Below are 16590 nucleotides of genomic sequence, written 5' to 3'. Positions count from 1 at the left end.
GTCTCTTGGGAGTCTTTAATACTTAGAGTGGGACTCCTTTCGGCTTTTCGGCGTGGGTCCGGTGCTTCTGGGATCTTCTCTCGTTGTCGGCGGCACCTTCTCATTTCCTTCCTGTCGGGGTGGTCGTGCTCGCGCCTCATCCTGACAGGGGGCGAAACGAAGGTAAAACGGGCAGAAATGTAGCGACGAAAGTTTTCTCTAAGAACGGCAACCCTTTCGTCGCTACTATTTCTGCCCGGTTTTCCTTCGTTTCGCCCCACTAACTGCCCCTGGGTCTCCGAGGATGAAAGAACTGTTGCCTCGTTAATATCTGGAAGGCTGCTTGGATTAACCTTGTCCCCAGGGGCCTTCTCGATCTGATCTCGGCGACGAGTTTTCGCGAAAATGGCGGCTCGTCACGATTTTTTGAATAGAATTCGTCACCGAGAAGGCCCTGGGGACGAGGTTGGCTTGGCTTCCACGAGCAGCGCACAAGAAAAGGAGTGAGGCGATGGTGGGGCGTCGGGGGTGGGGAGTGGGTGTGGGGTAGGGGGGAGGGGGGGAGGGGGGAGGGAGAAAATAAGAAAGACAAATATAGTTCAATCTCAGTCTTTTAATTGTTTTAAAATATTCTTTTATATATATTCTTCAAGTACAAAAAATAGCTTTAGCATTGAAAAATATTGTTACCACGTGTCCTCACTAGCTTTTTGCTTACTTTACATTTAAACACCTTCTTACGAAGTTATCAATTTATTCCAAAATTTAATATATTAATTCATCGCTCCATTATTGATAAATAAATTTATTTATGCGTGCCAGCCATGCACCAATCCAACTCGAATCCAAATTTCAAGTCATATTTTGAACTGCAATACATTTAATTCAAGTTCAATGAGGTAGAAAAATAGCAAAAAATATTATACAACACACCAAACAGAAACAAAATCAAAAACGGTTGCACCCCCGTGTCCTAGCCCCTTACACTATCTGGAGAATCTACTTTACGCTTATTTCAGGGAGCAAGAACAAAATGTTCGACTTTTATTAATAAAGACGATTTCTTGTTTCACTTATTCAGTTTGTTCACTACATTCACGGCCAGGATTTCAGAAGATCTATGGTTTGTTGTTTCGTCTTCGCATTCCGAGGCAAAAAATCCCTGTATTTCGAGGTCCAGTCTTTGTTCAATTCAACCTCTTTTGTCGCCATTTTTTCTTTTTCCATGGGATGAACAGCTCCATTTATCTCGGGTTTATCCACGAACTCAACAAAGCAGTTTTCGGGGCTCTCACAGGGAGCGTTATCGAGCTCCAAAAGTACCAACTCGCTTTTCTCCTCCTTACCAGGACGTAGAACATTCTCTGGAACGTAGAGAGTGATCTGGGGTCCAACAACAGGCCAGTAACGGCCAATGTTGAATCCGTTTACGAAAGCCTGGCCCTGAAACACAGAGGAAAATAAAGAGGTTTACCATCAACTACGCAAGTAATTTGACTTTTGCTAGGAGAAGTGTTTTGACAGTTAAGAAAAAAATAAAAAGCTAAGACGCTTTCAATCGGGTTTCTCTTTCCTTGAGGGTTCCCAATTGGCTAGAAGAAACCCGTGCAACGTATACTAGAGAAAACATGCATCTTTCGTCTTTCACCCAATCAGAAAACTAAAACCTTGATTTTAGCACAGTCGATAGTAACCCATCCCAGGTTCACCAAATTGTTAATTATGACTAACTCGGCGACGCGAAGGGGTTCAGGAGCAACGCCGACGTTTGCGAGCGCGCAAGTGACGTCACGCTCAACGATCACACAACAACCGAATGACGGACGATTTCCTCACTTCTCAGCCGGTGTCTCCACTTCCATCGACTTCGCCTTTCCTTCTTTCACTCGCACGCTTGCTTTCGGCCTCGTGGGGGATTTTCATTTGCTTCTTTTTTGACCTTGCGCGCTTCGCTATAGACTTACGATTGCCGTGAACAGCGTGTTTTTGCAGCTTCGCTTCAAGTTCTGCTTGGTTCATCAAGTGACTAAAGCTTCTTTACTCAACTCGTTGTAAGAAACAATGTATTTCAGCCAGGAAGCATCTCCCCCTCCCCCCAGCCCGCAACCATTCCTCCCATGTTAATTGGAAATAACAGCTCCACAAGAGCAGAAAAGCGCCAGATAATTGAACTATGAAATCATCAACTGGGGATATCGCCAGCTTGATGTACACCAAATTCGCAGGAATAACGTTAGAAGCAATGTACGGCATCCAAGGCTCGAGACTAACGGTAGCCAACTGGCCACAAACAGGCTAGTAATGCTAGAAATTCACTAGTTTTGGCTAGCAAGTACTGGGCTTTCACTAGCCAGATTGGCTAGTTACAATTTCAGGAATTTGATTAGAAGAAACCCTACATCAAAATCGACTAAAAGAGAACAGAACTCACAAGTACACTGTCGTAACATATTAAATTATCAAAGAATATCGCACAAGCTGAAATTACCAAAAAGTAACCTAAAATTAACCCAAAAGATAAATGATGACAGAGCCAGTGAAGACGGCTAAGTGCCTCTGCCCAATCCTAAGTTAGCTTGAGAGTTTTGTCTAGTAGAAAATTAGTTTTGGCTAGTGAAATCAAAGTTGTCACTAGCCAATAGGGTAGCTAGCAAAAACGTTAGTCTCGAGCCCTGGGCCGCATCTGGTTGGGGAATTTAAAATTTCGAGCGTAAATTTTTTTTACACAAACGCCTTTTTACCTTAAACCATCCAGGAAGTTTAAGAAAAGTGTCCTTTGGGATACCGTCCGGCGCTGGAGGAATATGTCCAGTGTAAAACGATGGAATTTGAACGCTAGCCTCGTGATCATTAACTGCGGTGTGTAATCGTTTCGTATCACCCACAACCTCGTCAAAGTGTAGAGGGTACATCATCCAGTGTTTAAGGACCTCGTTGTTGAGGGTCACATCCCCGAGGATCCCCTTGGGGTCTTGTAAATGAGGCCCATAATTAATACGGCCCATGTTCTCCACCAAGATGTCCAAGAACGCGCCTGCTTCAACTTTAATAGTGGCGCTAGTCTTGCCGTTGACACGAATCAATGTTGCCTGGCGAACCTTAAAAAGTAAAAAACATTCCAATAAATTTATTTACAAAAAGGAAGTTTGAGAGAATAACTTAAATGAATTTAAAATACGGAACTAGAAATTTTAACGGCGCATTACAGCAGCTAATGGTAAGGGGGCTGGACTTTGGATAGAATTTCTCCAACTTTGTTTTGAATTTGTTATAATTACGGTTTTTGGCTGCCGATGTCTCTAGCACGCAAATCCCATGCACTCTCGGTCTGAAATAAACCACCACTTGAGCGTCTAGACTCCAGATAGAATTGAGCGGTCCGGGATCGAGCCCGGGCCGGGGTCACTGTGTTGTGTTCTTAGGCAAGACACATTATTCTCACTATGCCTCTCTCCACCTTGACAGCGGTCAAACGCCGCGAGCGTGCGCTGTTCCTGTGCAATTCCCGCCAAACTTTTTCATACAAAGTCTTACATTTTCCGAAAGCTTTCGCTTTAAAGCCAAAAGTTAATGCCATTCCTGAAAAGTTAAGGTTTCTACGCTGCTTATGGATGGAAAATCTGATAATCATTGTTATCCACTGAGTTTCCCAGCTTGAACTTTTCTTTCACCGTACTATTTCTATAACAATTCCCTACAAAAGTTTGCACACTTTCGAGACAAATACTTAGAAAAGTTCGAGGCGCGAAAACCGGACGTGAGGTCAATTTAACAATTTTTGCGTTTGACCGCTGTGAACTCTCCATCCAGGTGTATAAATGAGTACTGCCGAAAGGTTGTGAGTGCGTGGGTAGGACCTTAGAATTTTACAAAAAAAAATCACAAACCTGATTGACAAAAACTATTCCTCTATCCCGCAGTCCTGGAATACTGATATTCACTGCAGCGCCGCTGAAGGGAATCTTAGTTCGATAAAGCATGAATCCATAGTTGAGTCCAATCTGTTCCATGGTTAGTGTGTCAGTAGAATTGACAGGTCCTAATGGCGTCAGGTACTTTAGCACATCAAAAATAGAACTGAGCTGCAGTGGACATTAAAGTAGGAAGATATTAGTAGTGCTCAGTCCGTATATCCTACACATCCTGGTATAAACTATGATACAAATGAAGAACTGCCAGTCTCATCAGTGATGGACATGAAATTTCTCCCCACAGTGTTAATTCAAAATCATAAAAATAGTCAGGAGAAGTCAGGACATGCCCCATTATAGGAAAATAATGCCCCTGTAAATGTAGGTCTTTAAAATTAACGCAACTTAAACGCGAATTGGAGGGAAAACGTATTTAGAATAAAAGAAATTAACGCTAGGGAGGGGCGATTTTTCAAGCAAATAAAATTAAGGCGGTTTATTAGTCTCTACAGATGTTTTGGCTGTTGTACAAAAACGAAGGATGTCGAGAACTGTTCTTTTGAAAACAAGAATGAACTGGAAATACTGCAGATGAGATTTCGTTATTTCTTTAAGGCTTTTACATTGTATTTTTTTTTTTAATATTTTATATTTTTTCAATATTTTTAATATTTTTTTTTTTTTTTTTTTTTTTTTTTTTTTTTTTAAAAAATTATTGGGGGCCACTGGTTTTTTATTTTTTTTTTTTATTTTTGTGCTACCCTCGTTAAATAAAGAATTTACTTACTTACTTACTTACATTGTAAAAAGTTGAAAAATCATAGTGTGCAAAAGGTTTTTGTCTCCTGGGGTGAAATTAAGGTATTGGAAATCAACGTTTCACTTAAATAATGCCGCGGAAATTAACGCCACTTAAACATTTTAAGAATTCGCATTAATTTTATAGAGGGTTAATTTGCTATAATAAGGTACATGTAATCACCAAAAAGAAGTTGCCTTGATGTTTGTTCGAATTCTCCAAACTAATACTATAAGAAAATGCTTGGAGTCCAATAAGGAAATTTTGTTTGTTGACAATAATTATGGTTTAAAGGGTTAAAAAAAAACTTATAAAGCATTTCCTTTTGTGTTAGTAAACCAACATGGGTATCAAAAAAACTCTACAACAAATTATTCTTGAGGACCTTGTAAAGGAATCAAAGCTCAGTAAAGTTGACCACAGTACCTTACTCATCATGACTTTTCCATAAGCGTACTTCTTAGTGGGTACAGGAACAGGGCCTGGGGGGACTGTGGCATACTTAGCAATGGTCTCCATGATCACAAAGTACTTTGTAGTTGGATCCCCAGCTTCTGTCAGCGGTGCATCGTAGTCGTAGCTGGTGGGCTGTGGTTGATACTTGCGACTATCCTGATAACCATTAGCTCCTAAAGTGTAGGATACGTGAAACACAACTTAAAGATGATTTCCAGTCCGTACTGCGCAGACTCAGGGTTTGTTTTCATTTTTGTTTTGAATTCGTTGAAACGTTACACTTTCTTTTCGGTGATAGCGTACATGAAGTTTTTTAGTTCGCCATTACGGATCGTTTCGTTCAAGAATTCACGATGAGCTAAAACGGCCGTTTGAAATACAGTACCGTCGAGCTTCTTTTACTCGTTATTATTGTTTTTCAAGGATATCTGGCGTTGATAATGAAGAAAAAGGTAAGTTTTGTCCCGGAATTTTTATTTTTGCTAGTAAACATTCTTCTGTTTGTGAGACTCACAAACATTGCAGGCGGAGATTGCGCAGTACGGACTGGAAATCATCTTTAAGTCACCAAGTTTTAGTGCAATTTGAAAAACCCATGAAGGTGTTGGTATAAATTGCAAATCCACTCATAGTGGTTTGGCCTTGCGAAAATGTAATTTACAACTCCTGAAAATTGTTAAAACATCGTTTGGGTACAGACCGGTAGGAAATAAGTGTCCCAAAACTTGACAACGTCGGGCTTACGTTTTCGTTGGAAGAAAACGTTGAAAGAAAAATTTCTTAAAAACCATCGATTGCGGGGTTTTTACATCTTGGAGAATGATTGGAGCCATGCCTTTCTTGTGTTGTTCAAAGGTAATTTTGCTTAAAGATGAATCCCAGTCCGTGCTGTGCAATCTCGGCTGCAATGTTTATGCGAGCCTCGCGCGAAGGAATGTTTACAAGCAAAACTAAAAATTCCGCGACAAACTTACCTTTTTCTTCATTATTAACGCCAGATATCCTTGCAGAACAAATAATAACGAGTAGAAGAATCTTGACGCTATTTAAAACCGACGTTTCAGCTCATCGGAAATTCTTGAACGAAACGAACTGTAATGGCGGACTAAAACACTTCATGTATGCTGTCACCGAAGTGTAACAAAAAGTCTGCGCAGTACGGACTGGAAATCAGCTTTAACAGTGAGTGCATCCTGGTAATTCTAGAATATTTTACACGGAAACTTAGAAAACTTCTCGTGACAGTACTGCAACCTTCAAATGACAAAAAGTGAAGATTCCCTCATTGAAAAAATGCGAGGCCTAAGGTAGCAAAGGGCCATTTTTTGCTCAAACACTGGAGAGGGATTGAGTGATAGTGGGACATTTCTAGCTTCAATAAGGGTACAAGAGGTGAATTGTCAGCCCCGAACAAACCTTGGATTTATTTTTATTAAAAAAGGGGGATCCTTAAGGGATGTCATTAAGGTACGTAACCCGTAACACCTGTTACAGCTGAGTTCACTCGATGTTACCAGAGCAGATGTTAATTGGTGTTATGTTACACTTGCATATACAGTGAATTGCTACAGGTGATAACTTCAATGTTACAGCTACTTAAAAACTTAACGATAGCCCTGGTCCTCTGGGACCCTCATCTACAATTGCCTTAATTAATATACAGAGCTTTATTACTTACCATTCATGAAACCAAAGCTGGTGCCACCTTCAAACATGTACAGATTAACCGAGGCATTCATTGCTAGGATCTTGTCAAGGTACAGTCCGATTGCTGCAGCTTCCCTCGTCTGGTGTCTCTCTGCCCAGTGGTCCAGCCATCCTGGGTAAAATTCTGAATTCACCAGTGGGCCTTTGGGTTGGTACTTGCGCAGGTGTGAAAAAGGAACTGCAGGATCAACACCTGAGATAAACAGAGAATCAAGAGCATATATTAATATATGCTAGTACCTGTTAATGCAGTAAATACATGTAGTCTTCTTGGTGATGACCTTTTTTAAGGCAGTCACCTCTCTAAAACAGGTACCTCCCTAAGTCAGATACATGTTGGTATCCAAGAAGGACAGTCAACTCTCATAGGTGGATACCTCTCTAAGACAATTACAGACACCTCAAGCGGGTACCTCTCTAAGGCAGATATAAGATTGACACCTCTAAGCCTCACTGAGAAGAAAATTGATCTGTCTTATTAAAAGACAGGCACCTCTCTAAAGCGGAGACTTGACCATACACCTGACCTCTGTAAACTATGGCAGACACCTCTCTTACATGTAGGTTCATGTTTTTATACACTTGACTGCAACTCTCCAAGGCAGATACGATAATACCAGGGCACAGTCATCTCTGCTCCTGTGCATCTCAGAATTTAGTTGACAAGGACTTTAATTTAATAATAAAGGTTACACTGAATTCACCTGCTCCAAAGTCCACAGTGGTAAAGAGTGTGGGAAGTGAGCCACATTCAAGCATCCTGTCATTGAAGCCATCAGTAGTAAACAGAATCACATCTTTGCCAAGGTGCTCCTCGAACACAGCTTGAAGATGAGTCATGTATTGATGGTCACAGGTGAAATAACTGCCATATTCATTCTCAATCTGACAAAAACAAAACAACAACAACAACAATCAGTTAATTCATCACCATCTTGCAGCACTTCCTGGTGGTGCATAAGGTTGCATCTTTCTTCAATTTTCTTTTTGGTTTCCGCAATCAAAAGGTTTTACAGGAGTGACTGATTAGCATGCACTGCCCAACCCCCAAAACCTGTGGGACTGCTCTTAAGGTGGATTTCCACTGACGCGTAATTTTACGTCGTCGTCGTTCGTGGCTTCCTGTCCGTGTCGTTTCCTTTCCGTCGGCGTCCCCCTCTTTTCTTGTGATGGTGCTGCCTGAGGGTGTTTGTTTTTCCTTTGGTCATTCATTTTTCTTCTTGTTGTTTCTCTTCCACATGCTGCCATCACTTTGTCCCGCTTGCGTGATTTTGACAGGGCATTTTCTTCCCATCTTTGCCTCGTTCCCTCCCTCGTACCTACACACTTTTCTCTCTCGTTCTGTTTGTTCGTCTTTCTTTCGCTTCTCGTGGTGTTCTCTCTTGTTTTCCGTTCGTGGGCGTTCTGGTTTCCCTGGTGTGGCGTCCGTTGGTTCGTGCGCGGTTGCTCGGTTCCTCCCCTCGCCGTGCGTCGTGCGCGTCACGTCGTTCCTGGGACGTGGCATTGGTTGGACACGTATTCACGCCGTTCGCGCGCGTTTTCATTTCGTTGTTTTTTTTTCGCGCGTTCCGGTACACGCGACAGTGGAAATCCACCTTTAGTCTGGGCTCTCGCCTACAACCTTTTTGGCATGGGTGGCCCTACCAGGAGAAATGAATCTCCAGCCAGCATACTCTTAGGGTCATTCTGAAGCCTCTCCACCGTGACAAGGTGGCAGTCCCACACAGAGAAGAGAAGTTAATTAGTTTCATTTTTTTTCTGAAGACCATTTTTTCACTGTGAAAATAACCACTTTCTGCCCAGGCAAAGTGGTGGCAAGATTTACTTTATGCAGGAGATCTCATGACAGACATGCATGTTGGTGCATATTGTTACAAACATGTACAGGTACAGTTCCCAGGATTAAAAATTGAATCAGATTACTAGTTGGTGTGTAAAACTTGGGAAAAGGGCAGAAAATCTGAATAAGTGTTATTTTCCACTAGCTGAGTGAAACGAAATAAGTGGAAAATGTTTTTCTCACACACCGCTGGGACCTGGGAAAGGGTCATGTGATCTTTGGCGGGCAGTTGTTTTTGTTGCCTCCGCCATTGCTGACCTTTTCCCACCCACCCGCCCTAAGATTTTTAGTTGGTGCAGTATTTTTTGTTAGCTTTGCCATTGTGCAATTTTTCCCTGTGATACAGGATGTACATGTATGGTTTTGTTGAGTTTGTAATAAAGGTCAGGTGGCAGTCGGCCTGGCATGGCTACCAGTGATGTGTGAGAAATGAGCTTAACAAGTAAGGCCCCCAGGAATTGAACTCGATGGTCATTTTATATTACTAGGCTCTTTTATCTGGTGTAATGAAAGCATGCACTTAACAGGTCATGAATTGGAGTTCTGGCACTGACGTACCATACACCTAATTGCAATAAAGGTTGTCATAGAAAAAAGGAAAAAGTCAAATAGGAATTAATTAAATAAGCACATGCATGAACTTTATTCGTACAAATGACCTCAAAATACAAATAAATTAATTTATTTTGTTACTTTTAAACTCAAAGTGTGCAGATAAAACTCGTAAGATTTCTGTAAATGCTACCAGTTATGAACAATTAGGTGTATATCAGAGAAAGCTGAAAGCTGTAAACAGTTATACTCTCCTGTGGAGACATCCACCTAATTTATACACTGACATAACACTGAATTAGCTTACATTATACACTGTACCTGAACAGCAATGATAGGTCCCCCATTAACATACAGAAGAGGCTTTAGTATTGGAAGTAGTACACTCATCCAACGATCCACTGCAGCAATATAGCCTGCCAAGAAATTAGAATGTCTGACTCCTTTTAAGCTATTTTAATTTTGTGATGTTTTAAAGGTGCTAATTTGTCACAGTATTTTACGTAATTTTATTTAACGGTATTTTCATTATTTAAGAACTCTAAACTTCAAATTGGCAGAACAAAAGTCTTTTGTTGGCAAAATCACAGCCAAATAACAAACAATGATGATTTTCGAGCATTGTAAATGACACTTACATGCAAATTGAGATATACTTGAAAAAGTCAGGCCGACACTTTTCAAGTTTACCCGAACGCAATCGGTTTTAATCTTTGTGAATTTTGCCCATCCATGCCCCTTTTAAGCCATTCTGTTTTTCTTTTGAGTTTTTCTACAGTTTTAAGCCATTAATTATTGTGATAATTATTTCAGTTAATTCTATGACGGTGCAGATTCACCAGTTGGTAAGTGACGAAATTGCCTAAATTGCATGACATAGCCCCTTTAAATACATTTGAGAAAACATGGTGGTTTCAGGCAGTGAACAGTACAACAAATTTTATCTAGGACATTTTGTATGTACTACACCATTAAAGCAGTATTTAAACTACATTGTATACTGTCTTGTCTGATGATATTTCCACTGGATTGATCATGGTCTATAACAGGTCACCCTCCCCTCCCTCCTACCCTCATGTCTAGTCATAAAGGGAACAGATCGTACACTGAGCATTTCCACAGTATCGATCTTGCCATGACATTCACTACATCCCCATACCTTTGTCTAATGACGACCTCAACCTTGCTGTTGTGTAATTCCTAAGCAGCCAGGGAGGAAATCCACCCTAAAAATTAAACAAATAAATTTAATGATTAACATTAATCAATAAATACATTGATACCCAATTAATTTAATTACCGGGTAATAATTATAATAATTATTGTCTGTGACTTCAGGATTGGACCACAAATGGTCTGGGTATTTGACTCGAAGATTTTAAAAAATGCTTTAATTTGTAAATAAATTATAAAGTACAAAATTATTTATACTTAAGACAATAAAAGGGTATCATCAAACTGAGTTTCAATACATTATTAGGTTTAACAAAATGTTACACGGATGTTAAAACCATGTACATAATAATATGAATGTAAACTAACAAAATCTCACTCACCAGATCCCATTCAGCACAAATATATGGACCTATACACGCAAGATTATTAAGTAAACAGTCATGCAACAGTTTAATCATTGACAATTAAATTTTGATAAAGTATTTAAAACAAAAAGTGACTATTTCAAACCATAAAGAATTATAAATTAAACTAATTATAGATAGAATTATAGATAACTATAATAACAATATTATTATCTAGATGTCCTGTTGCTTTCCTGAGCTGTGCAATAATTGAATTGGATTGGAATATTAACCCACCTGCTCTCACAATGACCAAGAGTCCTGCTGATTGTGCCATTTGAATGAAACTAGCTAAATCACTGCTGCCATTGAAATTATATTTCCCTTCTTGGGCCTCATGCATGTTCCAAGCAACATACCTAGTATGGAAAATCCTCACATTAGCTATTAAAATTGTTTCACTCTGGATAACATTATCATTGGGAGGTAAGCTCAATGCAGTGCCTAATATGGTCAGCGTCTGACTTCAGATCCACCATAGTCCAACAATCGACTATGATTATAATGGGAGTTGTTGAGTCACTAAAGGACGAGCTTAAGGTTACTGTAGACCTTCAGGGGTGTCTTCCGGAAATTAAATCGTTCATACGCGTGTTTCTTATTACAAAACCTTAGAAAGGTATACTGTATATCACTGTTAAGCTAATAGAATGTAGAATCTAAAGAAACATTAATTATTTTAAAGATTTAGTCTAATGGTAAGCTTGTGCAAGCCTTAAACCGAATTAATTACCTGCTTTCGTGTTCGCACGTATGACCAAACAAACTAGACAGTGTCAATCAGCAGGTAATGGACTACAAAAGTGTGTGAGGCTTTTTGGATATTCCTATTGGTTGCTGAGAAAATCTATCGTAAACTCGGCGATTAGAATTTTTGCTGATCTTGATCGTCACGTAAGAAGGCGTAAAATGCGAAATATTTGAAATATTAAAAAAGCCTTACACACTTTGGCGCGTTAATAACCAAGGAACATTTTGGCCAAGTTTCGTTAAAATCTGTCAAATCTACATACCCTATTAATTCGCTTGAAGCAGTGGAATCCTCGCAAAAATAAAGCCCAAGTTTTTTGCTCCTACTAAGATTTGCAAGCTTATCACACCTCATCAAAGAGTTTGTCAACGCGGTCATGCCGCCGACCAATTGAAACACAAGCTTGCGTCCCCAGAGACTCCTCACCAAAATAGTTCATTGAAATTCACTAAAAACATTATTTTGCAATCAAATCCTGGTCGAATGATTTGAACATGGCTCCGAACCGTAAATTTGGCCCGAATATTTGGAGTACTAGCAGCTAGATATGTGGAAAGTAAGGACAACCAGAATGGATTCCAACACGGGAAAACAAAAGGAAAATGATGCGTTAGCAAACGGGAAAGGACACGAAACCAGCGGCGAAAATAGCAGCCAAAATTGGCTGACCGGCGATCCCAAACAAAGTGCTGCAGCAGGAATGAATTCCTTCAGTATTTAAGCTTTCCCTTGAGTGTTATTGTTCGATTTGTTCTTGAGCTCCAACTGGACATCAATTTGCTTCTGGCTTTCTTCTAATCTCCCTCTTTCATTTTCGTTATCTTTAACACGGTTTTCTTACGAAATTTCGTCCAAGTTGTGTTCTCTCTTTTCGACGAACTCATATCATTTTTTTACAGACTTTTGCATGAAAATTCACTGATCCTTGTTGCCTGACCCATGCTACACAGCACAGCTCTTTCGATGTATTAAATAAAACATTCACATCTGCGTAACTCGAGTCCCCGGATGAAGTTTTCCGCAAAAAATGTACGGGCGCCCCATGTGTATAAATAAGGATTATAACTGTGCCCTTTTGCTATTTATTAACTTTTCTAAAAAGAAGTTTTTCCTCGATATCTCGCAATCATTTAACAATTTTACATTACTTTTTTTCACCAAACTATAAATCAGTGTTTTAGGTTTAGAATGAGCAAAGAAAAAAATTTTTGCAAAATTTGGCCTCTGAAGGTCTACAGTAACCTTAAGTGGTTATCCGATTTTCGTAAAACGGCGGGAACTGGTCTGGATCTGCGCCTGAGAACCCTGCCTGCTGACAAAATCAATCAAGCACAGTTAGCAAGAATAAATTAAGACATGATTAAAACCCATCTTCTAAAAGCGTCTCAAGCCATTTGGTGCAATGTACATTATATCTAGAAGAAATATAAAACCGTGCAGACAGAGCTTTCTATGTAACACATAACTGGTATTGCCAGAAAAAAATACACATGCTGACTGAACACTCTTAAAAACAAAAACAATATTATTCTTACGTGGCCACAGTATTCAAACCAGCATGTTTCATCTTTGTGAATCTATCCATCCAGTGGCACCTTGGGATGCGGAAATAATGCATATCTCCAGAAATAAATTGGAATGGCTGGCCATCCTTCAAAAACTGGTTCCCCTCAAAGTCAATTTTAAAACTTTTCTTCATAATCAATTCTTTCTTCTTTTTTGATCTCCCATTGATGCCCATAAACAAAACCACCGACAATAAAACATGGAGTGAAAAATACCATGAGAACTTCATGATGTTAATTAACCCAAAGTTTCTAAGTGTGTGATCAGGAAATACTTCCCTTATATTATTGTGTTAAACATTTCCGATTGTCTGAAGGCAATTAATTAACTAAAATAAGACCGTGAATTGTTTTATGAAATCTTTAAGTCAATTCCATTGTTTAAAGTGATTATTTATTAATTGCAAAATGCAGGGTTCCTATGTTTTCTCAATATGGTGATCGAACACCGGTAAGAAAGGCTTATCATTCTGCTTGTTTTGACACGACCACCTGGATCAAATATAAACAACAAAAGAAGAAGTAAACCATAAAAAGTTAAATAAAAACGACAATTAAATGTCCGCCTATTCCGGAAGAAACTTTCAATATTTCATTCAATTTCAATTGATTGATAACCAGGTTATTAGCCTTATTATGATGCAGTTATCGACAATAATTAGTTAGATAAGTTGCACTTTCCCCCTGGCTCAAAGTCTATTTAAGCTTTAATATAAGTAAGCCGGTAAAGTTTTTCTGTGTTTGAGAATCCAAAATATTTTTACATTTCAAATAATTTCTTCATATATTATTTCTTGATATATTGATTATGCATACATGTGTACTACGTGAACTCTTGAAATTTGACGGGTAACTAAGCAAAAATAGCTCTATTTATTTATTTTTTGGCCAGTCTATCAGCAAAACTCAAAGAACTGCGTGAAATAGTCTTGAAAACGTCGGCAGCTTAGGTCAAAGGCATTTTCAAAGTTGAGTTCTGACGACGTAAACACGAGGGTGGAAAAATATTGAGTGCTTCTAAATTCCAGCGACAATCAATTATTTGCATCAACGATAAGCTTTCTGCGGCAAATTCCCTCATTTAAAATTAGCAGCGGGTTAAACTTTTCATTCAGAATCACCTGAAAAACTTTTTATAGCTACTCACGTTTGCAAAGTATTCAGGCCAGCCGCTCGCATTTTCGTCATCCTGTCCTTCCAGTAAACTCTTGGAACACGAAAGTAGTGAAAACTTCCCGATATGTAACGAAACGGCTTCCCATCCTTGAGAAATACATCGTTCTCCCAGTCTATCGTAAATGAGCGTGAAGATGAGCAATGGACGATTGATACAAGGAGAAAAATTGAGATCCACATCGCACAGCTCATAACGACTCGAACCGTTCTGCATGAAAGAGTCACGTGGAGACCTTTGGACGACAAGTGTCACGCAATTTTGAAGCTGGAAACGAGTGTCGCGTGACCGGTATCTATGTACCTCGTTTTTTTTTGGTGGGGGGGGGGGGGGGAGAGGAGGGGGGGCGGAGGATTGCGGGGCGGCTGAACTTCTCCTTCCTTTTACTCTAAGTTCCTTATAGATTCTCACCTCTTTGTGCTAAAATATTAAAAATTTTCCCGTTTTCCCACCAAAAAAAAACCATCCCACGGCTCTGTTCTCCTGCCTCCCGTAGATTCCCCTCCCCATTTACTCCCAAGTGTCCGCTCCCTCGGCCCCCTTTTATTATGTCGTATTTGTCCAAAGAAAGAGACAGGAATAAGATCTAGCTTGCTTGTAGATTGCTTGACAGTCAACAGAATGTCTCACTTACAGACACTCTTTAGATCACATGTTCTTACACTGCTCTTCAACTTTATCTTTTTGGAATTTATTTCAAAACTGGTGGTCCAGCAAAACTAAAGAAAAGATCACATTATCAAACAATAGGATTTTATATGGAATTCTTGTCAAAAAGATGCACCCGTACTCTTTAAACTACACGCTTCTTTATATCGCGAAATATTCCATATACAAAGAGAAATCGCAATCCAAAATAACAAACTGCCTGAATTCAAAAAAGTATATGGAAATATTTTGTATTTTTTTTTTAATAAATACAAGAACGTTATCTTTTTTTAATACTACTATTTCTACGTTTTCCTTATAATATCCTTGTATAATTAAGTTTAGCGAAAAATGTATGCACTGTATGTAAAAATAATTGTAACGCATGTAAATACCTTAATTATAATTTCGTATTTTTTTCTTTCTTCCTTTTAGTTTATTGTTTTCTTGTACTGTAAGCACTAACACCAATAAAGCTTACAATTGCTACAAAAGATCAACTTTTTCAATTTAACGGCGATTTGCACGAACAAATAGACGGCGTTGCCATGGGATCACCATTGGGACCATTAATGGCAAACACCTATATGTGCTCCATTGAAGAGAAACTAGCACGTGAAAACAAAACTCCCAAATTCTACAAGAGATACGTCGATGATACCTTCGCACTACAGTGGAACCTCGATTTAACGAACCTCTATATAACGAAGTCCTCGGTTTAGCGAACGATTTTCTTCAGCCCGTCCAAAGTTACAGTAAAATGTATGGAACAGGACCTCGATATAACGAACCTCGATATAACGAACTCCTCGTTATAACGAACACAATCCAGAGACCCAAACGTAAAATGTACCTCGATATAACGAAAAATGTCAACACGCGACACAAGATGAATGCGGAACGGACCAACAAAGATGAAAATCCTTTAACCCTGTAACAAGAGAACAAGCCCAAGTACATATGCTCTTACTATGTGCATATATTAGACATTATAAATGTTATTTTCAGAAATCGTCAATATCCGGAAATGCTGGGTTCGTGGTGCGGCGTAAAATTGTTAAAAATTGATTAACTATACCTCGATATAACGAACATTTTGGTCGTTTTTCCGCGTTCGTTATATCGAGGTTTTCGATATACGAACCCTCTCGATATAACGAATAAATTTCCCCAGTCCCTTGGCACTTCGTTAAATCGAGGTTCCACTGTAGTACCTGACCTTCCCGCTGCAACTGATCTCCTCACAATCTTGAATGACGCGCACCCAGCAATCCAATTCACAATGGAAACGGCAGTCGAACACATGTTACCCTTTGTAGGCATAGCAATCATTAAGACCGATAACCGCCTTAACGCATCTGTCTACAGGAAAAAGACCAATAAAGGACTTCTGCTCCATTATCAGAGTCACGTCGACAATCGCTATAAACGATCACTTTTAAGAACTATGTTTGATCGCGCCAAACGCCTGTCTTGCTCGCCGGATCTCTTCGCACAAGAATGTAGGGAACTAAACTGACTAAAGACCACATTCCTGAAACTGAAATATCCCGGGAAATTAATTGACTTTGTCCTTAACAGATTTCATTCCTCTCAAGACCAGAACGAAAGCTGTATTGCGCCAGTGG

At 39.4% G+C, this 16590-nt stretch overlaps 1 protein-coding gene across 1 annotated transcript; it reads right to left on the bottom strand.

The window, feature by feature from the left end:
• Positions 1 to 605: 605 nt before the first annotated feature.
• On the bottom strand, positions 606 to 14518 carry LOC144659858 (beta-galactosidase-like). Its single transcript, XM_078520381.1, has 11 exons — positions 14288 to 14518; positions 11062 to 11183; positions 10801 to 10829; positions 10404 to 10470; positions 9566 to 9660; positions 7557 to 7737; positions 6824 to 7045; positions 5116 to 5318; positions 3867 to 4061; positions 2721 to 3077; positions 606 to 1422 (listed from the first exon to the last, which is right to left on the bottom strand). Exons 1-11 carry the CDS (start codon positions 14506 to 14508, stop codon positions 1075 to 1077), a joined length of 2040 nt encoding a protein of 679 aa, XP_078376507.1. The 5' UTR covers positions 14509 to 14518; the 3' UTR covers positions 606 to 1074.
• Between the last annotated feature and the right edge of the window lie 2072 nt (positions 14519 to 16590).

The sequence above is a fragment of the Oculina patagonica genome, chromosome 7 (assembly GCF_052425735.1).
Source record: "Oculina patagonica isolate OP01 chromosome 7, crgOcupat, whole genome shotgun sequence".
Lineage (NCBI taxonomy): Eukaryota > Metazoa > Cnidaria > Anthozoa > Scleractinia > Oculinidae > Oculina > Oculina patagonica.
This window is presented reverse-complemented; position numbering and strand designations above follow the sequence as displayed.